The sequence below is a fragment of the Cavia porcellus genome, unplaced genomic scaffold (genome assembly GCF_034190915.1).
Source record: "Cavia porcellus strain 051 isolate PalLab524CR breed Dunkin Hartley unplaced genomic scaffold, mCavPor4.1 scaffold_20, whole genome shotgun sequence".
Lineage (NCBI taxonomy): Eukaryota > Metazoa > Chordata > Mammalia > Rodentia > Caviidae > Cavia > Cavia porcellus.
This window is the reverse complement of record NW_026947503.1, coordinates 36,044,387-36,069,370: the sequence shown is the minus strand read 5'-3', so window position 1 is coordinate 36,069,370 and position 24,984 is coordinate 36,044,387. Positions and strand designations below refer to the sequence as shown.

Sequence of the window (24,984 nt, the reverse complement as noted above, 5' to 3'; positions counted from 1 at the left end):
CAAATTGAAAATAAGGCCAGGTGTAGTGGTGCACGCCTGTAATTCCAGATTTGGGAGGATGAGGCAGAAGGACTGCTGTGAGTCTGATACCATCCTGTGCTTCATAGTGAGACCCTGTCACAAACAAACCCAAAATAATCATAACAACAACAACAACAACAACAATAATAATAGAGGGATGGGGTATCTGGCTCAGTATAAAAGCTGTGGTTTCAATTTCCAGTACTAGAAAAACATTCTGTATAAAATATAAGTTAAAATGATTCTTATAGATCCTAATACTGGTAAGATAAATGATTTTTACAGCATTCTTGCAATTAAATACTAAAAATTAGGCTAAAGTTTTCTCTAAAAAGCTAGTTCAATATAACTCTATCCAACATTTTGAACAATTTACTTGTCATAGATTCAAAAGTAAACCATACTGTTTAACAGTTAGACAAAAAATAAAAGGCAAGCTATAAAAATAAAATTTCAAAGGAAAAGTCACTTTCACTCTAGTGCAGATCTGCAGGTAAATTCTGATCTTAGTTATCTCAGGAAGTATGAACAAAAGTGTAAGTCTTCCTTTTGGAAGCAGTACCAAGAAGTTCACATAGGTGAAATGCATGCACTAACTGAGGATTTATAATATCTAAGGTATGAATTATAGCTTCTATCAATAGGCACTTGGATGTCTCATAGGCCAAATAGCTCCAACCACTCCTCACTTGCTCCCAGAGTGCACGATTCCAGGCATGCACCACCTCTTTACTTTCTACTTCACCTGTTCAGGCTAGAAATCTGGATGCTCCTTGTGATTCTTTACCCTCAAACTCAATCATGAAATAAGTCATGTGGACACTACTTGTATCTGTCCTTCCTTCTACTACCAGTGTTCCAGTGCAGACTGTCATTATCACTCATGGAATAATCCATGTAGCCAGTGAGTAAAACACTTAAAATCTTACGTGTCAAAACTAAACAAGGAAACAGAAGAGTTTATAATTGGATAAAAAATAAGTAAGTAGACTTACCGGAATGCTTGATTCAGAATTTGATAATGAAAATGTTCAGGTGCCAATCCTATAACCACAGCATTAGGATCATTTGTATGTATTCCTGGAAATGGGGTAAAAAAAAAACACAAAAACTGTTACTAAATGCAATTAAAAGCAATGCCATATTTTGTAACAAAGTAGTTTTAGTCAATCAAGTGCACATTTTTGCTGTGACCATAATCTGAAGTTCAAGACATGGAAGGAGAGAAGGATTAGCAAGGAAAGAAAAAAGATATGGGAAAGAGGAGGAAAGCAAAAGCAGGAGACAGAGAGAGAAAATATCTGCTAATATTTTCCCATAGGGTTAAAATGCTGCTCAGTAACTAGATCTGATTTGAAAATTGTAACCTGATGTTCTCAAACAGGCAATTTCTAACTTCAAAATGCTCTACTGAGCATTTCAATCAACAAGAAAACCCATGAGTTCCCTATGAGCTGTCAAATCAATAGCAACTGATAAGGAACTGAGACTCTAAGACACATGGAAATTAGACTCTAATTGACACAGCTGAGGCTAACACATTCGTGATAAATATGGAAAGCACTGCAGATTCTATGGCTTTGTACATGATGCCTAACTAATTTTAGTTTCATAATATTTTATAATTAAAGCACATTATGCCAGGCATTTAGCTCAGTGGCATAAGCACCTGCCTGGCAAGCACGAGATCGTGAGTTCAATCCCTGGCACCAAAAAAAAAAAAAAAAAAAAAAAAGGAAGCATATTTTAGGGTCTTAGAATCTGGTAAGATTCCAGATGTGACAACCCAACAAGCACATCCACTATCACAGTTTTAAGATTGACTAAACGTTCTGTGGATTATCTATAGGTCAATTCCTTTATGCCTCTTCTATTACCTGTAGATACCCAAGCTTTTTGATTTCATTTCCTTCTTACTAGTTGCTGCAACTATTGAGTAACAGTGTTGGCTATAGTAAGAATTAAAGTTTTTTGTATTAACTTTTTATTATCTACCACCAGGACAAAGATACAGTACCCAGTATTAGCAAGGTATTTTGATTCCTTTCAAAAATCCACTATCTACCTTAGTTTCATGTATAAAAAGATATTGAAAAGCACAGTACTACACTCAATGACAAAAATTTCTTCTAAACCAACGCTCCTTGCAAATTTCAATTCCAGCTCACTGTTGAGACAATTAGAATCTTAATACTCCTCAACTAAAATTAAAAGAAAAATGAGATTAAAAATTATTTTGTACTCTTTCAGCTCACTCAGAAATGTAAATATATGGATACTTGATGCATTTGTTATTATTCTTGACTGCTCAGTGCCTGCACACTGTTCTCATACTTAGGAAACTCACCAACTCATGCATAAAGTGTGCTGAAGGATGGAGCTCACACTCTCACACCAGAGCCTGAAGACACCTGATATTTTCTAGACTTCCTTGCAGCTAAGAATGCTGGCATTAGACTGAGGCTCTATCAGTCTAACACCTCTACCCTGGGCTTGGAACTGAGATATAAAAACATAAAGGAGATCCTCCTCTGAAGGATCTATTGAGTCAGTGACTATTGAGTCAGTAAGATGCCAGGGAAGCAGTGCTGGTAGGACCAACATGGCCAGCTACAGAGATCACTGATCAGTAGTATCTGATCAATTCTGTGAGTGATGGTCCATATGATCCCCAGCTCCTTGGCAGTTCTATGGGCTATCTAAACAGGCTTTTTTGTTGTTGTTGTTGTTATAGAAATTTAAAAACAAATCATACTTAAAGTGGAAAGACCAGTATTATAAACCCTGATGTACCCATCATCTCATTTTGCAACCATCAACATTTTACCAATGATCTATGCTTTTTGAACGTCCTTCTAAAGGCAAAAGCCAAATATTACATCATTTCACTCCTTCACATTTCAATATGTCTCTAATCAACTAAGACATAAAAAGTTTTAAGGACCTTAACATTGTACCAGCAAAGTTAATAATAATTTAGGATCTCAGCTTTCATTTGAATTTTCCCAGTGTCTCAAAATGTCTTTTTAACATCTGGTGTGTTAAACTGGCTTCCCAATAAGGCCAACGCTGTACTTGACTATTGTCTCTTTATTTCTCAGTCTACAGCTTTACAACTCCCAGTAACTGATGCAATGACTTCATTAATCCAGGAAAAGGTCCCATCTTCTGGATTTGGCTGATTATTTACAGTATTATTTAAATTTTTTTCTTTAACCCTTATCTTTTCTGTTCACTGGTAATTATACCTAGAGTCTTCATATTTTCATAACCAATTTTCAGACAGTTTATTTCACAGGCAATACTATGAACTACTTCTTATACCACGTAAAGCACACAAGTTCTATTTCTAATTTGAAGATTGACCGAGGGATTCAAGTGGTGTTTGCCTAATCTGTTTATTTTGCAGATTCTCATCAGCTCTTCAGCTAATGTTCTTACAAATCTAGAATCATCTATTTTATGGTTCTAATGATATCTAAATGATAGAATCACCTATTTTATGAGGATTTGCCAAATGGTAACTTTCTCTGTCAAAATCTTGTTTGCACTTCTCAGCTGAAATTTCTCTACGAAGAATTCTCATCAAATATTTGGTCACCTTACAATACAGTTCAAATAGGAAAGACAAGATAAATGGTTGCTTTACTCTCTTAGTTTATCAATTTTCAGAGTATTAACGATCTCTAGTAGAGATCAGTAAGTTTTGTGGGCCTGACTAGCACTCTGAACTCATGGCTTTTTCTATATATGTTTTAAAACACTATCATTATTCTTATTGATACTAAAATTATCCCTTAAATTGGTGCCAATATTCTTTAGACAAGAGCTTGTCAGTTGCTAACGTAATCACCCAAGCACGACTCTCTCCCATCTAATTCCTGCCAAGATCTGTAGTAAGTTCTTTTTCCAAGAAATTACAGTTGGAAATGGTGGTAGACACCAGTCTGATCACTGCATTGTCATTACTTATAGGCATTTTTCACTAGATGATCTGGATAGTATTTTTTAAGAGAAAAAAGGAGTAATGGTATTTTCAACTCAGTAATATACAACTTTTAACTAATTTATAGCTCTTTTGACTTACACTTAAAATTCTATGTCTGGGCTGGGGATGTGGCTAAGTGGTAGAGTTCCTGCCTGCCTGCACAAGACCCTGGGTTGAAACCCCAGCACCACTAAAAAAAAAAAATTCCTGTCCTAATAATAGTAACAGTTATTATTCTGTTTTATTCACATGTATATTTTTAAAATTTACCTGTGTGACTAACAATAATAAAATTACTGAATGCAGTTTAAGATTTCTTTGTGGTTCTTTTGTCCTTGGGACTTATCCTACAATGAAAAAATGCACTGAAATATTGTATTTTAAAAACACACGATGTAACTTTTCTATAGCTGGTTACATTACAGAAAATATATTGATATAGAGTCCATTTGTTTCGTTTTGTTTTCACAAACTAGTTTGTTTTCTATTTTTTAATGATCTTTCAATTATATAAACTACACAGTTCTGAAGTCAAAACTAAAGAGATGGCTCCTTTCCTGATCCCATCTCTTGTCCCTCCTTTTCCCTTATAGGTAAACAATTTTATTAATTTTTCATTGAGGCCTTCTTTGGATTCCTTTTACTAATGTAAACAAATGTATACATACGCCCATTTCTCATTTTTCTATTTAACAATGACACAAGGTTTTCTATACCTTACTTTTTCATTTGGTAGGTCTTATGAGGATCACTCTTGATTGAGAGATAGAACTCTTTGTTATTACTTATCTTTCACCTATAAAGCATTTCATTTTGTGGATATAGTATATTCAACCAGTCCTTTCTAATGAACACTTGGGTTGCTTCCAATCTTATTACAAATAAGGCTGTAATGAATAACTTTGTTCATGTCATTATATATTCTTGTAACTATATCTCAAAGATAGATTCCTGTTTTACAAGCACTGTTTCATACATAATTTTGTTAGCTACTGCCAAATTCCTCTCTATAGGAACTGTGCTATTTTATATTCCCACAGCACGAACATCTTTCTAATACATTTTCAGTTTAACTCAGCAAATGGGGGTTTTTGTTTCTTATGAATAATAATTTGATTGACACACTGGTATGTTTGTTACTAGTTTAGGTTTGGTGGTTCTGCCCAACTGTACAACTATAGTGAATTTCACTAACCTGCAAAGCTAAAACAAGGTCTTTTAAGGAATATAATCACATTCATTTTCTCTATCATTTCACTTAATATTATCTTCAAAACCAAGCAATGTGGCAAAACCTCATAAAACTATGACAATATCCCAGAGCTTGTTAATTTTTCCAAAGAGAACACAGATTTATTTTTGCTTAATTGAAAAACATTTCACATTCATTATAAAATCTCTGCATCATCCAGAATGATACCTATTTTTAAACAAGGATATCTTGATTTATCTCATTTAATCAAGTTAAAAAGATGGGATCCTGGATTGAGTTATAATATTCAAAGTATTTCTGATCTATGCCTTTTTTTCCCCTGATCCACGCTTTTTTCAAACTGTGGGTCACAATCTATTAGTAGATTATAAAACTAATTTGGAGAGCTCTACGTAGCAACAAATTAAACAAGTACACCAAATACCCAATAAAGTATATCTCATATTGTTTAACTCATGTAAACACATACACACATACATGTACTAAGTAATCATATATGTTTCCTTTATTGTGAACAGTGATCAAAAGTTTTGAGGGGTCGGGAATATAGCTCAGTGGCACAGTGCATACCTGGTATGCACAAGGTGCTGAGTTTGATTCCTGGTTCCAAAAAAACGTTCTGTGAAACATCAATTCAGATTCTAATTTTTTTTATCAGTATTGTTGACTATTCCAATAATAATAAATGTAAATCAAAATAAACTCAATCTTATGAATAATTTACAAGTAGATATGAAGAATTCATTTTTTTTTCCTGTCTTTTTGAGACAGGGTCTCGCTATGCAGTTCAGGCTGGCCTTGAGCTCACTTTGTAGCCTAGGCTGGTCTCGAACTCGCAATGATCTTCCTGCCTCAGCCTCCCGAGTGCTGGGATTACAGGTGTGAGCCACCACGCCTGGCTCAAAGAACTCATTTTTAAATCTTTCCAAATTTCTCCCACCTTTGAAATCAGGTAGTGCTCGATCATCAATCAGCAGCATGGGCCTGACTTGTTTCTGCTCTACTAAACTTCTGGCTGCAGTCAGAGATGTGAATATTTCATCTTCAGAGATATCAAATTCTAGTTTTTTCAGTCTTTCTAGTAGATTTTGTTTGCTTTCTTTGGTTGTATTGGTCACAAACCTAACCACTACTGAAGAACCACGTAATCTGGAAAAGTAAAATTCAGAAGTTAAGAGGCAGCTTTCATATCCTAGTCCCATAAAACCTCATAATTTGATAAAAGTGTGCCAAAAGTTACAACAGTGGTGGTGAACCTGTGGCATGTATGCCACAATGGGGCTGTTTGTATCACTGATAGCCAAAAAGGTTCACCAACAACTGTGTAAAATAAGTCATCAAGCATTTCTTATGGATAAAACCTCTTTTTCTTTTAATTTGTCCAGGATCCTTACAAATTATATACTAAGGTCAGCTTCATTTCCAACCATCTCTTTTTTTTTTTTTTTGTCTTTTTCATTTTTATCGGTACCGGGGATCGAACTCACGACCGCCTGCTTGCAAGGCAGGTGCTTATGCCGCTGAGCTAAATCCCCAGCCCCCCATTTCCAACCATTTCAAAGTCAAATTAAATAAAGTACCTTCTACTTTTTTGGAGGGTCTTCTGTATTTTAACTGTCACTTACTACAGAGTTGAGTAAAGAAATGAACCACTACTGCACTCACAGATGAGAAGTAAAAGTTTTCTTAGAGATTATCTACCGGTGCAACACTTTCTTCTTAAAAGGTGAGAACAGTAAGTCCTAAGGAGTTAAGTGACTTGCTAGCTTTTCACAATTAATCATCAGTAGGGTTAGGAAGAGATTCATGCATCCTGGAACAGTGCTGATCTAAGATACTAACGGTATTTCTAGGTGTTCTTAGTGACTAGCTAAGCTCAGATGAGGTACTAAGTTTATAACCCAAAATTATCTGGACAATCTGGCCCCAGTATTCCATTTTTATAGGAAAAAAAGGGTGTTACTAGTTTAGGTCTGGTGATGTAACTTGATGTAAATTACTTACATACAAGACTGATTTGATTCCATGATCTCTTTCTGAAACCTAAACTGGCATGATATCTGAGAAAAAAATTCATCACACACTGATTTGATTCCATGATCTCTTTCTGAAACCTAAATTGGCATGATATCTGAGAAAAAAATTCATCACATACTAGCTTTCTCTAAAAATAAAGTCCTACAGTGTTTTAATCCAAAATCTAAACATAATTTTAGTCATAATTTTGAATTTTATATTAATATCCCATTGCTTTTCATTTTATGCTTGCCCCAAAAGGCTAGAAAGCATAAAAGTACTAACCACAATTTAAAGCATACAAATAAAACAGAAAAGAGGTTTTTAAATAATCACTTAAAGAACATTAATTAAATTGATATGATTAATTCACTGTAATCATGATTCGCTCTTTTAACATCTGCATGGTAGTACTTCTGTGCAACACATTAAATTTGGCAGTTTATCTTGCAAAAGACATTGATTACTTCAACATTGCTATCATTCTAGAAATGAGTATGAAAATACCACATCATTTTTAATGAGTTTCTTCTTAAAAACTTTTCATTTTACTAGTCCCTCAACTTCCCTTGTCTATTTGTTTCTATAGAAACCAAACTGCCAGTGCTTGTACAGTGACTGCTCTGAAACAGAAACCTGCCTGTGCCTGGGGCAAAACAACGTGCAGGAGGCAGGAGCCTCTTCAGAATGGCAGGCTTATAGTTTACAGAGCTATTTAGAGATGTCACTGTTCACCAGAAATAAATGTTTTCAACTAATCCAGAGTAGAAAGCTCATCTTTAGATCAGCAAAAGCTGTCCACAGGAGCAGACTGACTGGTGGATAATCCTTGCTCCCACAGAGCATGAGGCAGAGACCTCTTCAACAGGTAAAAAGTCTAACAGTGCACTTTCGTTTCCTTTTGGTTTTAAACAACATACTGTATTTCTCTACCTATGCAATGAACATCAGGATTCCTATCAAAATTGATAGCTTCTGATACCTATCAAATTTATAAGATTTTTGATATTTCCTAGGTCTCCAGATTGAACGTAAGCTCCAAGAGAATACGAAGCCTGTGTCAATCTTTTGCCGGTACCTGGCACTGTGATACTCCTGATCAATAGCACAAACATTTTAAAGTTGGAAAATGATATGCACCATGTATGCAATACTGCTGAGTATTTTTTCAGCACCCAGAAACAAACAGTCACATTTGTTCACTTTACACTGTGAATGTGTATACTGTGTATACTGACTATATGTAGGCTTTTGTTGATACAACTATAGTTGGAAAAATTAGGAAAAATTAAAACTGGAAAAATTAGAAAGTTTCAAGTCCTTTTTAATCAAGCTCTACTGAGTAGTTGCCCACGCAATGTTAAATCTTAAGATGACGCAAGAGGAGGTAGAATTACATCTGTGTTTCACTTTGGCTCTAAAATTTGTTATTTTTCCAATGCTTTTACACATTTTAGAATTTTGAGTTTTCATTCTCAAATCTTTACTACTGACGTAGAAACACATAAACACACACACACACACACACACACACACACACACACACACATACACACACACATACACACCCCTAGAGCAAAAGGCCAAACCTAATAAAAGCTAAGAGAACAATGTTTGGAGGATATTATAATGCATACATCTTCTAGCTAAACCCAAGGCAGTTTGTGTATATATGGTAAGCTGGTGAAATGCCATCTTAAGGCCATCCATTTAGCTAATGATCTGCCTTGGTAAAATGGCACTTCCAAACATAATTTGTCAGCTGAACCTGGAGGATAGCTTGCCTTTTAAGAGCTTCCTGTGCGCCTGGCACAGCTGCATCTTCAACGTGAAGTGTGCCATTGAGATCTACCAAAACAGCTTTTAATGCACGGCGTGCTGCCATCCTTCATTCCCTAGGAGAGAGCAAATGAAATTAAAAATACAGTTTAGGAAACAATGGACAATTAAAAACTGGTAAGTCTTCAAAAATACTATTCATAGCCAGAAAGATATTGCTTGTGTTAAGTTGCTTCTCTGTTCAGAAAAAGTTTTTAAAAACCAAAACCCAAAATATGATCCAAAAAATTTTTATAATGCTTAGTTTTTTTAAATCTTCAATTAAAACTACAAAGGGAAATGTTAGATGTTGCTATTTTACTTTGAGTTTTCTCAAAATAACCCTGGTGAACAATTCACTCATTTATTTCATTTTTAAACATCAGAGAAGTGTACTCTGAAGTATGAGCAGATAAAAGCACCATATTAATGGGGTCTTGTTTCCCTTTGGTCACATATAATGAGAATGTATTAATCGCTATTCCCATTGCTGTCTTAATGGTATATGTGGTCAAAAATCTATCAGTTATTTAAGGGTCATTGAGGACAAAATCTTATGCAGTAATTTTTAACTAAGGAGGTATTTCTTTATCTTACCATGTGCAGCTTTTTTTTTGCATATTTTCACTTTAAATAATTTCTATTGTGAGCTATGGCCTATATAGAGTATAAAATAAGATAAATATGATTTGAAAATAATAGGTAACACCAGTATGGTAGCTAAAGAAGAAGTGGATAGGAGTTAATTTATGGTTTTTTTAATCCATTTATTCAGGTATATATCTTTCCCATTTGATTGTTTTTATAAGGAAATACATCAGACATTCAAAAAGATATAAAGGATCATACAACAACAACTCCTGTTTATTCATCATTCAGTTTTAGAAATAAGATACAGTACAGGTGGAGCCCTTGGTATAACTTCTCTTACCTAATTTTTCTTCTTTCTCTTCCCAAGGCACTACATAGTCAAAGTTTTGTATTAATACTATTTTGTGTGTACTTAGCAACTTGCTTCATTACTCAACATTATCTTTGTGAGACATGTCTGCATTAACACATGTAGTTGTATTCAATTATCTTTCCACTTATTCTGGTATATAAATGTCATAATTTATCTGTTCTCCTAATCATGAACATTCAGATATTTTCCTGTATTTTATTATACTACAAGATAACTCTATGAACATCTTTGTACATGTCTCCCAGTAGATACATGTTGAAAATTCCTTTCAAGTCTACTAGAGTCTGAAGGTACATGCTCATCCTTACTCTTATAGAACACTGTCAAGCATATCTTCATAGGGCAAGTGTTTATTAAACACTGACACGTGTCTGAGGCTGGGATAACAGCAAAGATGGAAAAGCCATCTCTACTAAAGTTAGAGTCAGAAGGACAGGGATAAAGTTCAGCTAGAGAGAACCTGGGACATGTAATAGGAAATTACCAAAGGTTTATGGAGTATGTTCTAAGAAGAACTGAATCAAGGTGGCACTGCCCCCAGAGCCTTATTTTCCCTTCAACATGGGCTTGCTAACCTCACTGGGCCCAGCTCTCAGGGCAGCCAGGAAAACTCTACTGTCCAATGGTACCCTCTGAAGTAATGTTCTCCCTTAGTGCATTCCTGTCAGGGAAGCAGAGAGAAAGCAGAGTTGATTCCTGAACTCCCTTCCCATTCCAAGGGAGTCATCGCCACATACATGATATAAATATATCTTTTATTTTTGGTACTGGGAATTGAACTCAAGACTTCATGCTTGCTAGGTAAGTGCTGTGCTGCTGAGCTACACTGCTGGCCCAGTATAAATACACAGAATAACATGAGTGAGCTCTGGAACTGCAACCAACTGTTGCAAAATACAGAGTAATGATGAGCATCATACAATGAATTTTTTCTTTGTTTTATCAAAGTTCTTCGCATACAGTCCATTCCGGCCTTGAATTTGCTATGTAGCCTAGGCTAGCACAGAATTCAAGATTCTCCTGCCTTAGCCTCCAAGAGTGCTAGAAGTAGTTATATACACTACTATAACAGGCAACACAACAAATCTTTTTCCAAGTAAACTACGTTATATTTAAGGCAAAACTGAAACTTTTAACAGAAGAGATTTCCTTGACTTAAGGCTTTCTTAAACAAGATAGAGAAAACAGAAACCACAGCTGGATATGGTAGTTCTACCTATAATCCCAGCACTCTGGAAAGCTGAAAAAGGAGGATTTTAAACCTAGCCTGTTCAACTTAGTGACTTAGCAAGACTCCATAAAAAAAGGGAGGGAGGATTTTGGGTGGAAATATGGTATACAGGGGTCCTGGGTTCAATCCCAATCCCAAAACCAAAACCAAAACCAAAACCAAAACCAAAACAAAACCCTCCTGAAATTATAATGGAAAAAATAGACAAATTCAATTATATTTTAAAAGTAACTTACAGAGAATTAAATATACAAAAAAGAACGTAATGTGAGAAAAGAATGTAGAAAACATAAACTTAATAAAAAGACAAAAATTGCAGAAAAATTATGTAAGATCTGACCACATACTTCACAAAAGAACAGATCTGAATAGTAAACAGACTCTCAAAACTCACTGGTGATGAGAGTGAGAGAATCGACTCCCCGTTTGTAATATAACCCCCCCGAGCTATAGAACAGAGCAGTAAGGAATGTTTCACTCCCTAAACCCTCCTTGAGATATCGGGGCAGGACAGGAAGGAATGCATCTGCTAGTCATTAACCACAAGATGATCTGTCCTCTGTAAAGATAAAGATAAGTAAAGGAATGTGCTAGATTAGACCAGGACTCTCGGTCTCCATGGTTACTCAGCCCCAGATCCCTCGAATCAGCATCTGCCAAGTCCTGCGCCGTTCAAAATTAACCAATGCGATCTGCTTCTGTAAACCCGCTTGCGCCCTTAAAAACCCTGCACAAATTCCCCTCGTGGCCCTCCACACTCGTTTGCCTGGAGGACCCCATGCGCATGGAAATAAACTTTTTTTCCCTCACCAAGAGTTGAGTCCTTGGGGTCTCTTTCCCTGCGGCGTCGGCCCTAACATCTTGGAGGCCCTAGCGAGATAGCACGTCTCACGGGAGGTGACCTCAACGGCTCTGCGGTGAGTGAGTACGACCGGTCGCTTCTTATTTTTACTCTGAGGATCAATCTACCGGTATTTTACGCCCCGAGCCAAACGGCTCCGATCTAGGGGCAATTTTTGTTACCAGTTTTTGTTATCTGTTATCTGTTCTCTGTTCTCTGGTGACCAGGGGACGCCCCACACGGTTTTCCGTGACTCACCGTTTGCGATAGGATTTTCCTATCGGTTTGGGGAATTTCATTCCCAATCTGTGGTCCGTCCGGGCCAATTTGGAGACACCCTCTGAGGTGACTCGTTCGGGGAATTTCATTCCCAATCTGTGGTCCGTCCGGGCCAATTCGGAGACACCCTCTGAGGTGACTCGTTCGGGGAATTTCGTTCCCAATTTGTGGTCCGTCCGGACCAATTCGGAGACACCCTGTAAGGTGGCTCGTTAGGAGTGAAACTGATGCGTGAGAGTTAGGTGGCCGGCCTGTTTGTCCTGTGTGTCGTGGGTGTTGTGATTGGTTATTTGTTGTATCGCGCTTGCGTTAACCGCCCTGTGACTATAGAACATCATGGGACAGTCGACCTCATCCCCATTGTCCCTCACCCTCGACCATTGGTCGGAGGTGCGGAAGAGGGCTCACAATCTCTCCTTGCAGGTCAAGAAGAGTATAGCAGGATTTCTGCTCGACTGAGTGGCCTACTTTTTCTGTGGGATGGCCACCAGAGGGGACTTTCCACCTTCCCCTCATCTTAGCAGTTAAGAACATCATCTTCCGCCCCAGATGAGAGGGCAGGTCACCTACATCTTGGTATGGCAGGACCTCAGGGAGGAGCCCCCACCGTGGGTAAAACCCTTCCTTCCTCCGCCTTCTCCTTGGTTGCCTGTTTAAACTTGTTACTAACTTAGGGGCTTGTTGCCCATTTCTGTTGTAGGATCCATATGGCTTATTAGATTCAAGATTCATGATAAGAAAAATTATTTCTTTTAGCTGACCAAACTGTGCAAGAAGCTCCCTTTGTTTGTGTCTTTAATGTTGTGGCGCCTTGTTTAATATGTAAGACTTCAATTGATTGCTTGCAACCTCGGCATGCCTTTTAAAAGGAGTATTTTTTTTTTTCTCTCTGGTGAAAATGTAAACATGTGCACATATATGTATATCTATGGTTGTTAAGAGTCATGTCAACTTTGCCAAGTAAAAACCAGGCGATACTATATTTGAGCCAGTTAAAAGGTTACAGTTTTGTTTTTAAAATACAGCATTTTTATATGGTAAAAAGACATAAAATAAGCATTTTTTAGACTACTAAAAGGTGACTTCAAGGGTTTTGTTGAAAACTTTGATGTTGTCTGAGAAGTGAGAAAAAAGGTAATTGACTGGTAATAGTAAAAAGAGGGACAAAGAGAGTGGTCTTCAAGTAAAGGTGTCTGGCTATGCCAGAATATAGAAAAAGATTAAAGCTTAGTTTGAGAGGTATTATTGTAAGTTGTAGAAGGCTCAAGAGGATGTAAATTTTATTTGTCTTGATTTATAGTACTACAAATAACAGGTTTGACAAGAAGTAAATGTGTTCAGAATTTGACAGTATTAGATCAGTTTTGGTAGAAGTATACATAAGATTGTACTTTGCTACAAAATGTTTCCATTAAAATGAGATTATAGGTGATACTAGAAATAAGATACAAGTTCTTGCATGTACTGTAAACATCTGGGAGATTATGCAGCACAATTTTGTTACCTGTGAAAAAGCCCTTTTTGTTAAGAATATAATTTTAGTAAAATGATGGCCTGTCACGTGACACCCTTGGACAAAAAGCAGTGTGCCATCCAGATGAAGCCAGCTCTCTGATCCGGAATGCCAAAACCATGTTCTCCTTTTGTGCCACCCTGACTGAACATCCAGAGGTAAGAAGGTTTCCCAATATAGCCAGTTGTTCTCTTTGGAACTCAGTCGGCCCCACATGTTAGACAAAAATTACAAAGGTTTGAGAGGTTTAAGGAAATGCCCCTCAGCCAGTTAATAGAGATAGCACAAAAAGGTCTTTGAGAACTAAAAAATTTACAAAAAGATAGCCAAGGTGTTAAAATTGCTCTATGAAAGAAAACTTTTAAAAACCAGACGAGAGTTTCTGGGGGCAGTTGGATACTGTAGGCTAGATTTTACTGGAAAGCTTGCCTCTATATGACTCCCATAAGGGAGAAACTCAAAATTCGCTGAACTGGACTGATAAATGTAAACAGGCCTTCCAACAGCTCAAGCAGGTCTTGACAGAGGCCCCAGCCCTGGGACTCCCTGACGTTACCAAGCCTTTCATCTTGTTCATAGATAAACTCAGGGACATTGCCAAAAGAGTCCTAACTCAGGACATTGGCCCTTGAAAGAGGCCTATAGCCTACCTCTCCAAAAGACTTGATCCAGTAACAGGAGTATGGCCCCCTGCCTTAAAATACTAGCTACTGTGACAATGTTACTTAAGGAAGCGAAACATGCTTTGGGCAAGTGATTTCTGTGGTAACTTCTCACAGTTTAGAGACTCTTATCAAAACCCCTCCTGAAAAAAAAAAAAAAAAGGCTCTCAAACACCAGAATTCTACTGTCAAGCCCTGCTTCTAGACCCAGAGTCAATGATATTCAAGACTTCTTCAGCTTTAAACCCAGCCACCCTTATGCCTGATGATGATCCGGAGGAACAAAGGACACCTCTCTCCATGAGTGCACTGACATCCTCGAACTGCAGCAGAACCTACAACTGTTCGATGAAAGCAGCCTCATCCAAAACGGCAAACGAATGGCCGAGGCAGCAGTGACCACCGAAAAGGAGGTACTCTGGGTTAAGCGGGTAGAGCCTGGCACTTCTGCCCAAAAGGCGTAGCTTGTTGTTTTGACTGAGAGGCTAAAACTAGCCACGGAAAAGAGGGTAAACATTTTTTTTTTGAAGATATCCCTTTGCTACTGTACATATACGTGGAAGCCGTCTAAAAATGCTCCACAGATTCTAGATTTGCTAGCCGCTGTCTGGCTGCCTCAATGGGTTGCTATTCCTTACAAGGCTCACCCAACCGGAGATGACACTGTCACCTTAGGAAACAGTTTGGCAGATCAAGCTACTTGAAAAATAGCAACCACATCGGAGGGGTCAACCAAGAAAGTAACTGCTCTAATACTAGTCCTCTGACCTTGTCAGAACCAGTCTACACAAAGAAAGACCTACAGTTGGCATCTCAACTTGGAATAAAGTCTCCCACCCCAAGGGGCTAATACCAGTTACCTGATATACAAGTACGGTTACTGGAGACACTAGGGCAGGAGCTGTTATACCGGGCTCGCCAGACTACTCGTTTAGAAAAAAAAAAAAAAAAAAAAAAAAAACTAAACTTGTAGATTTGTCCAGAACTCAGTATTTTATTCCAAAACTCTACAAACTGACCACCTCTTCGAGCTCTAGATGCCCACAGTGCTTGTTAGTCTACTCAGCCAAGAGCTCTGCGTTGGAGACCACCCGACATCAAGAAATTGTTCCAGGAGAACATTGGGAAATAGACTTCATGGACATGGTAAAACTTAATTTACAGGGACACTGCTATCTCTTGGTATTAATAAACATTTTTACTGGCTGGGTAGAGGCTTTCCCTACTAAGTCTGAGTCAGCCTTAGTGGTAGTTAAAAGGCTATCGCATGAGATCATACCTTGATTTGGCCTCCCACTATCAATGGGGTCCGATAATGGCCTGGCTTTCATAGCCCGAGTCACCCAAAAGTTAGCCCAGGCATTAAAGATTAATTAAAACTTCACTGTGCCTATCAGCCACAAAGCTCAGGGCAAGTAGAACGTATGAACCAAAGTCTCAAGGACATTTTAGCTAAGCTGTTTTCAAAAACTGGCGATAATTGGATGAGCCTTCTTCCCTTTGCACTGTTAAGAGCTAGATATACCCCATATGTTTCTAGAATTTCCCCCTTTAAAGCCATGTTTGGGAGGCCCCCGCCATTGGTTCCAAGACTGTCAGAAGACAAATTAGCTAAAATTACTAATCGAGATCTTAAGTCCCTGCAGACACTCCAGCCTGTGTTGGCTGGATCCACCAGCTGTTTAGACAAAAACACTTGGACCCGCCTTCAGAGACCAAGGCCTCAAGGACTCCAGTCTTGGTTTGATGTCATCACCATGACTCCCTCGAACCCCACTGGGAAGGACCTTTCACCGTGATGCTCAGTACCCCCACTGCCATCAAGGTAGCAGGAAAAACTGCGCGGATTCACTACACTCATGTAAAGCCACTGGAAACAGCAGACAACGAGGGACATACTCAGTGGACTACACAACAGACTGGTAACCCTTAAAGTTAAAAATTGACTAAAACATAGTTAGATTATGCTGGTCATGAACTGTTTTAGCTTGCTTGTTTTGATTTTAATAACATTGATGCCGACCTTGCACGGCGGCTTTGGTCCCCCTGTAAGCAAAAAAAAAAAAAAAAAAAAAAAAAAAAAAAAAAAAAAACAATTGTTAAAGATCTTTGTATGGGAGCCCCCTTTAAAAAAAAAAATGTAAAACGGAATTCTCCCCTATCTCCTTCCCTTGATAGGACCATTAGTGACCTTAATCCTAATCCTAGCCATTGTCCCTTGCCTCATTAACTGGATTACCCAATTCATAAGGGGACAAGTTTCTCAGGTCAAAGTAATGGTCATAGGTCAACAATATGAACCCCTAGCTACAACATACCTCTAAGATTAGAGGTCATCCACAAGAAAAAGGGGGGAATGAGAGAATCGACTCCCCGTTTGTAATATAACCCCCCCGAGCTATAGAACAGAGCAGTAAGGAATGTTTCACTCCCTAAATCCTCCTTGAGATATCGGGGCAGGACAGGAAGGAATGCATCTGCTAGTCATTAACCACAAGATGATCTGTCCTCTGTAAAGATAAAGATAAGTAAAGGAATGTGCTAGATTAGACCAGGACTCTCGGTCTCCATGGTTACTCAGCCCCAGATCCCTCGAATCAGCATCTGCCAAGTCCTGCGCCGTTCAAAATTAACCAATGCGATCTGCTTCTGTAAACCCGCTTGCTTCCCGCTTGTGCCCTTAAAAACCCTGCACAAATTCCCCTCGTGGCCCTCCGCACTCGTTTGCCTGGAGGACCCCATGCGCATGGAAATAAACTTTTTTTCCCTCACCAAGAGTTGAGTCCTTGGGGTCTCTTTCCCTGCGGCGTCGGCCCTAACAAGAGAAATGCATATTTAAAGGACAATGAAATCACTGTAACAAACCAAAAGATTGGTAAAATAAATTTATGCATTTATTTTTGAGACAAGATCTTACTTCATAGTTCAGGCTGGCCTTGAACTCACTATGTAGTCCAGGCTGACCTCAAACTTGTGGCAATCCTCCTGCCTCAGCTTCCTAAGCATTGGGACTACAGGTGTGCACCACCGTACCCACTGAGATTTAAAAGTCTGAAAATATCAAAGGTTGACAACAGGAGTTCTCATATACTGCTAGTGAGAGAACATACCAGTGGAGAAACAAACATTTTAGAAATCAATCTGGTAATACCATACTCTATGACCCAGCAATTCCATTCCCAGGTACTACACATTGGAGAGATTCTTTCACATTGTATCATTAAAGCATGAGCAAAAACATACACAACAGCATTGTTTGTAATAGCCAGAATCTGCAAATGTACAACTGTCCATGAACAAAAGAATGAGTAAATAAATTGCGGTATTGTTATAACCTAAGCCCCCCTAACTATCGTGCTGACAAATTGTGTTAACTGCATTAGACTGTATTAGATTGTACTATTCTTCACAAAAATAGCTTCGTTTGTATCATAGAATACCTGTGTGTTCCTTTTCCCTCTGGGTAAAGGATTGATATGTTAATCAATGCTCTCCTCTGTAAAGAACTGTAAAATCTTACCTAATTGATATGTTAACCATTGTTGCCCTCTACAAATAACAGTTGTGGTGCTGAGGTAGGGGAGCTAAGGTTGTTAACTGCTGTTAGAATTCTCTATTCTTTGCTAAGAAAAACAAGATTTCTTCTTATCTAAACTTGCTTGTAGGCAGGGAGACTTGCTTGTTAGCACAACCCTTACCTGATCTTGCCCTTCCCAAGAAGTGTAATCACCATTTCTACGCCACACCCCCATCCCCTTCCTTACATTGGGTGACCAGCAGCTGTCTGTGGATTTACAAGATAAAAGCCCTGACTTTTAGCTGTCAGGTGCGCAGTCTCCAAATTGGCTCACATGGTTTTTACTTTAAGTATTACATGTTTCATGTACTCTTGTATAGATGACCTATTTCATAATAAAAGTAGTCCTGTTCTATTTTAGCCTCATATATTTAACAGTTATTAAAAAATTAGTCCAGACTATCAGTATTCACTGAGTAGGGCTTGTGTCTACTGGCCCCTCCAAGCCTCATAAAGTCATAGGGTGGGGCTTTTCAGAGTTGGCAGGATCTACAGCTGTGATGCTGGGATTAAAGGTATGTGGCTACTCAACCTACTGACTAGCCTCGAACTTTGTAGGATTAAAAGTGTTCCAACCTCTCAAGAAATTTAAGAAGCAGAAAGAAAAAAAAAAGTGCTCCACCCTGGGTGTGAGTGCTATTTGCCCTGGGGGGTAGGTAGCCTGGATACAAAATAAAGGGTAAGAAAGATCTGGGGCTTGTCATTTGCTTCTTCACATACTGCTCCTTGCCTTCTGCCTGTCTTGTTTCACCAAACTGCATCTCCTCTGTGAGGTCCCTCTGCCATGCTACCCTGCTTGGAGCAGTCACTAATGGACTGAACCTTCTACAAACCATGAGCCAAACTAAACCTTTCCTCCTTCAGCTTTGAGTGTCAGGTAGTTTGTTTCAGCAGTGAGAAAAAAGTAACTAAGATGCTCAACATAAAAACTCCCACCCTGAAAACATTTTGTGAATTTTAAGTAAAACCCAATTCTGAAGCTGGGCATGGTAGGACATGCTTGTAATTCCAGCACTTGGGAGGCTGAGACAAGAGGATCATTGCAAATTTGAGACCACGGGGATTACATAGTGAGCTCAAGGTCGGCCTGAACTGTATAGCAAGACCCTATCTCAAAAAACCAACCCCCCTCCCAAAGTCTGTTTTTCTTTCACTATATCTGTTGAGAAGGGGGGAAAAAAAAGCACAAAGACAAAATAAAAAAGCTGTTAGGAGCTCTCATTAGCCAATGCTCCACTTCTGTTTTCTCCCTTTTAACATCCTTGTGTTATTCTACTACTGATCTTCACTGTGATCTTGAAATAAACAGTACATCAAAAACAGCATCAATTATTACCTCCTAGAGAGAAAACAGTTTGTGAGTCAAATGACTAGGCTGCTGCTAGAGTCTGACTAGAATGTGTTAAATTGGATTCTTCCATTTAAAATACATGAAATGGAGTTGGGTGTGGTGGCACAGGTTTGTAAACTGAGCACTTGGGAGGCAAGGCAGGAGCACTGCCACAAGTTCAAGGTCAGCCTGAATTAACAAGATGCTTTAAAAAATCATATTAAAAACTTTACTAACTGCATCATGGAAATAAGGATGGGAAAAATGAAGACAAAGCATTCTCTTTTTATATAAGAAGGGACCTAAAGTTGTTTCTCTCAAAATACAACTTTTAGGAGACTTAAAAGTCAACAAAAAATATTAATCCTAAAATGATCAAAGGACAATGCATAAAGATGACTCAAAAAACAATGGTAAGAGCTGTACTTTAAAAAAAAAAGAAAGAAAATCTCCAACTAGAGCCAGAGAATTGTCATAATATTGTTAATAGTTTTAATCATCACTAAAGCATTCACATAGGCTTAATACTGTCAAAAGAAAAAGTCTTTCTTTTCTTTATTGCATAGAAGACACCTTTTAAACTCTAAAATACTCTTTTGGAATATCAGAGATTTGAGAGTGACTGATCAAGGCCTAAAAAATAACACTGAGGTGGCCCACTAAAACCTCTACACACATTTTCTTCCCTAGCCATCCCACTAATCCTTGACCATTGTTGCTATGGTCTCTATTCTGATCTTGACTTTTACAATACTTGTTACCTCAAACAGAATTTAGTATTTGATAAAATATACACTCATCTCTCTGTATCCACAGGGGATTGGTTCCAAAATCCACATGCTTAGATTCCTTTAATAAAGTGATGTAGTATTTATTTGCACATCCTGCTGTATAATTTAAATCACTTCTGTTACTTAAAATAATACCACATACATGCTATGTAAATAGTTGTCATATGTATTGTTTCAGGAATAATAAGGAAAAAGTTTGCATGTGTTGAGTACAAACATTGAGGGGTTTTTTTTTGTAATATTTTTGATCTGCAGTTGAATGTGCAGATGAAGAACCTACAGTGTTATGGGTTAGATGTAAAATGGCCCCCAAACCTCATGTGTTTGGAAGATTACTGCATTATAAAGGCAGTTTAGCTGGCTTGCTATTGGGAGGTCAGATATGTTCAGGGGAGGTGGATCACTGGAACCTGCAAGGATTTATCTCATTTCCCAGCTCCTCCCTTGATTCTCTCTCCTAGACACCATGCCATTAGCAGCTTTTCTCCAACATGTCCCTCCGCCATGACATCCTGCCTTGAAATCAGCTAACTATGTACTCAACTGTGTGCCACAATAAACCTTTCCTCTTTTAAGCTGTGGATGTCAGGTATTTTTGTTTCAGTGACAAAGGTGACTAAGATATACAGCTCCTAGAGCCAATTGTTATTATAAAATATCAGTACTATCCTCAAAACAATTTTAGTCTCCAAAGGTAGTCTGTTCTTGTTTACCTTGAGTCCGTATCTACTATCTCTAACTGTGAACCCTTTATGTGGGATATCCTCTAGAAGACCCATAAATAACTGATGGTGGTATCTGTTTAATGTTTTTTAAAAAAAAGAAGTATTCTGTCTCATCCCAATAAAAGCTCTTTCAGATGCTTCAAAGTGATAGATCCTGCCAGCCTGAGGCTTAGCTATCTCAAACATAACATCTGCCCAACTTGGTACTGGGTCCAGAGAAGCAATTTATCTAAGAGTAACTTCTATGTTCTCCTACTGGTTCCAGAAATAGACTTCCCACTTTCTTTTTGTGCATGCACAGAACCTGCTCCAATCCCAAGATTCCACAACCACCGCTCGCTCCACCCCCAGCCCTCAGTAAATCTTTTTCGCAGGCAGAGGCTCCTTCAAATCAGTTGGTAATATGTCATTCTGCACAACTCCCAAACTCCTCCCCCAGCCAGACCTGGTAAAAGTACTTCCACTTTGTATTCACCTGAGGGTACCTGCATCTGTTCCGCAGCCCTCCTATGCCCACAATAAAGGCCTCTTTTCTCCTTTCTTTGTCTATCAAATCTTATCACAAAGGATAGCTGCCTGTGGCTGGGGATATAGCACAGTGGCACAGGGCCTGCCTGGCAATGGAGAGGTCCTGAGTTATATTCCCAGTACCTCAAAACAAAACAAACAAACAAAACAAAAAGACAGTTGCCCTCAACTATCCCAGACACATCTCAATCCAACAAACGTCTTTTTTCTCCTCATAAACTGACTAAATGACAGCACCAGCAATCCAGATGCTAAATCACATCAGTTTCACATTCTTTGCTGTCTTGAAACTACTACTCTTCATTTTTACTAAACTTAATTTGAAATTATCTTGTCTGGCCTCATTCATCAACTTCCTCAGTAGTGTCTCTTATATGTCTCTTATGTCCAGTCCAAAATCCATTCTCCGGGATCCAACCACACATAATTTAACTACTAAGAACAAGGGAAATGAACATGCCTGGGTATGAATCCTTACAAGCTATGCGCACTGAGGCAATTTTCTTAACCTCTCAGTCTCTTTTTTGCTAAAGTAAAAAGAATAACGCTCACTTCTAATGATTAATGAGTATTAAAGTAATATCCATAAAGCATTGTGCATAGTGTTCCATGTTTAGAAAGACATACTTGAGGAGCTGGAAGAAACAGAGAAGGGTACATGTCAAGAACTAACAAAATGACAGGATAAATATAATGCAAAGTCCTAGAGCATTATTGTAATTTGAGGGGTGGAGAAAATATAATAAAATAAAGATATATGTGGCATGTAATTCAGAATTTGCATAAACATTTAAGATGAAATAAGATTTCAGTAACATTTTCCCGGGGCGGGGGGGGGGGGCGCGTTGTTCTTCAAAATATGCCTTCTAAATGCCCTGGGCAATAAAACTCCTTTCTTCCTCATATGATTCTAGATTTTTCTGCAACCACTGTGTGTATTCAATAAATGTTATTATGCAATCACTCCCCAGTAGAATCTTCCAAGGGTCCCCTAATATCCTCAGGCTAATGTAACAAGAACACTGGTGAACAAAGCCCTCCACTCAATTAGCTCCATCTCCACACCCAAGTTCTATAGCATTGCAGCCTCCTCGGTGTACTTCACCTCTCTTCTACTGCTGGACTTCCTTCTGAACCATCCTTTCTCCCTCCTACATCTTCCTTCCCATCAGGTACATTCACTCTGGCAAGCTGCCTCCGTGTCCTGTTCTTTCAGGTAGAGCTAAGAGCCTCATGTACCCCTACTTTACCCATTACACTGTCCTGGTTACCCGCTCCTAAACTCCTGAGTAACGCTCTGTCTCCGTCTCTCTCCGTCTCCCTCCTTTGCTCCTTCTTCTCCTACAGGGACTTCATCACTAGCCTCTGCACTCTGGCCCCGCCCAATTTCTAGGGGCTGGCAAACCAGGCTGACCAGATGGATGCTGGCGTCCAAAAACAGGAGCAGCTTTCGAGGAATGGACTACCATGCAACCACCACCCACCTGGAGGCAAGGAACCCTGCTTCACGATCTGCGCATGCGCGGACGGCTGAGGGGGCGGTCACCTCCGGGACGATGTCTTCCCGGGGACACCCAGCAGGTCGGCCTGGTCTTCCCACAAGAAATGCCACCTCTAAAAGGCGCGGGGCCGCGGTCCACAATGTATTTTCCTTCCCGTTCCGAGGGGCTCCTCAGCCCCACTCCGCACACTATCCGCACTCAGCCAGCCCCGCCGAGAAGTCCGCACGGCCCGCCGCCAGCCTCAAGCGCTCAAGAGCTGCCGGAAAAACGTCGGGCAGCGGGCCCCGGCCACGCCGGAAGTCCCGCCTCCGGCTTCCCCGCCCATGCGCCCAGGGTCCTTCCGTGGGACTGACTCTGGGGCGAGGTAGGGTGCCTATGTCTACGCCTCAGGCGACAAGGGGGAGTTGGTCTTGTGATCTTCCTTACAAGCTCGCGGCCACCTAGCCCAAGATGCATCAAGAAAAAAAAAAGCAAAACCATGCTTTTGCCCAGCAGCCACTTTCCATTCCTCAACACCATTGCCAAACAGTGCTACCCAGTAATTTTCTTTGCCTACTGCTTTCCTCACTGTTTTCGGAGGAAGCAGTTCCAAGGTCTTTCCTTGATACTTGGCGTGGAAACTGCTAATTTTCTAGGATATCATTTCCTTTGCTGTTTACCATCTGGCATTTATTGCTGTCTCATTAAACCACCCCTTCATGGCCCTTGTTTCCCATGTCAGCCATTCTAAAATCTTGCTGCCACCTTTACCTATGTCAGGTAGCTGGCTACCAGGGGTTTGCCTACCTGTGCCTACACGAGCATGATCTTATTGCTTGTACATTTCCCTCCTTACCCCCACCCCCAAATGTTATAGGTCACTAGTCTCTTGATTTAAATAAATTAGTTGAAATAATTTCAATCCAAATAAAGTGAATGCAGACATGTTCATCCGTATATGAAAATGACTAAATGAGCAACTTTCCAGAAAAGTCTAACATTTATGGTGACACACAAGTTACATATATGGGATACCTGACCAAACTGCTGCCTTGCCCTGAACTAGGAACCTTCATCCAACACCGGCCCTGCTCAGTGCTTGTTAGCCATCCTTGAAACCTTTCTGTTCCCTGACATCTACTTTTCTTCACTGGGTCTGAAGTTCTTATGTTTAAGTCTATTTTCTAAATGAGGGGCTTGTTGGTTGAAAGGGACTTATTACCTAGTTTCCCCTGCTGAAACAATTGAGTTTTTGACTAAATTAAAACACCACTAAAGTATTTTAAGAAAATGGGTACTATAAGACATGCATTTTTCTAAATGCTTCCTATGATTGCAATACAGCAGACAACATGGATGTGAAAGGCAAAAAAATGGATGAGATCAGAAAAGACATTAGACTGGAAGAGATGCTTTAACTAGGCTGTGTGGAAATAAAGCAGAGAACAAATGAAAAAGCTCTAGGAGGTAAAATAGAATTGGTGATCAGTTAGACTGGGGATAAAGGAGAAGTCCTAAAGACAATTACCAGGTTCCGGCCCCAGGCTTGTACAGTTGGGTGGTATAAATGATGATATCATTATTATGTGGGGACTAATGCTTTCTTCCTTACTTGAAAGGCTCTGCTTGCCAAACAGCAAGAAAAATAGAGGGATGGGACCACTAAAAGGAAGAACAGAACTTGGAAGAGAGGCAAGAAACCAAAAGGAGGGCTTACCCAACGCAGTTATTATTTGGGTATGCTGGAACATGCTTGCAATCCCAGCACTCTGGGAGGCTGAGGCAGGATCACAAGTTAAAAACTCTATAAAGTTTATCCTGGTCATTAATACTCTTGGACATTACCCACTGTGTTCCCCTGTGCTGCATATGTTTTCACAATTATCTAAAGCCAAGTGAACAATCAAGGAATAAGGAAAACTTACGTAAAAATTATTTTTATTTTGGTGAGTTTAAAAACTACTTTGGGTGGTGTGGCAGGCTGTGGCTGCCCCAGGGCAAGAACC

At 39.2% G+C, this 24,984-nt stretch overlaps 1 protein-coding gene across 1 annotated transcript in view; it reads right to left on the bottom strand.

Moving 5' to 3' along the window:
- The window catches only part of Hdhd2 (haloacid dehalogenase like hydrolase domain containing 2), a 41,333-nt gene extending 18,163 nt beyond the window's left edge, over positions 1-23,170 (bottom strand). Inside the window, exons 1-4 of the mRNA XM_003474059.5 lie at positions 22,982-23,170; positions 9,023-9,133; positions 6,163-6,371; positions 1,017-1,101 (exon numbers count right to left, since the gene is read on the bottom strand). Of these exons, the coding sequence (XP_003474107.1) occupies positions 1,017-1,101; positions 6,163-6,371; positions 9,023-9,123 (395 nt within the window). The 5' untranslated portion in view covers positions 9,124-9,133; positions 22,982-23,170. The remainder of the gene's footprint in view (positions 1-1,016; positions 1,102-6,162; positions 6,372-9,022; positions 9,134-22,981) is intronic.
- Between the last annotated feature and the right edge of the window lie 1,814 nt (positions 23,171-24,984).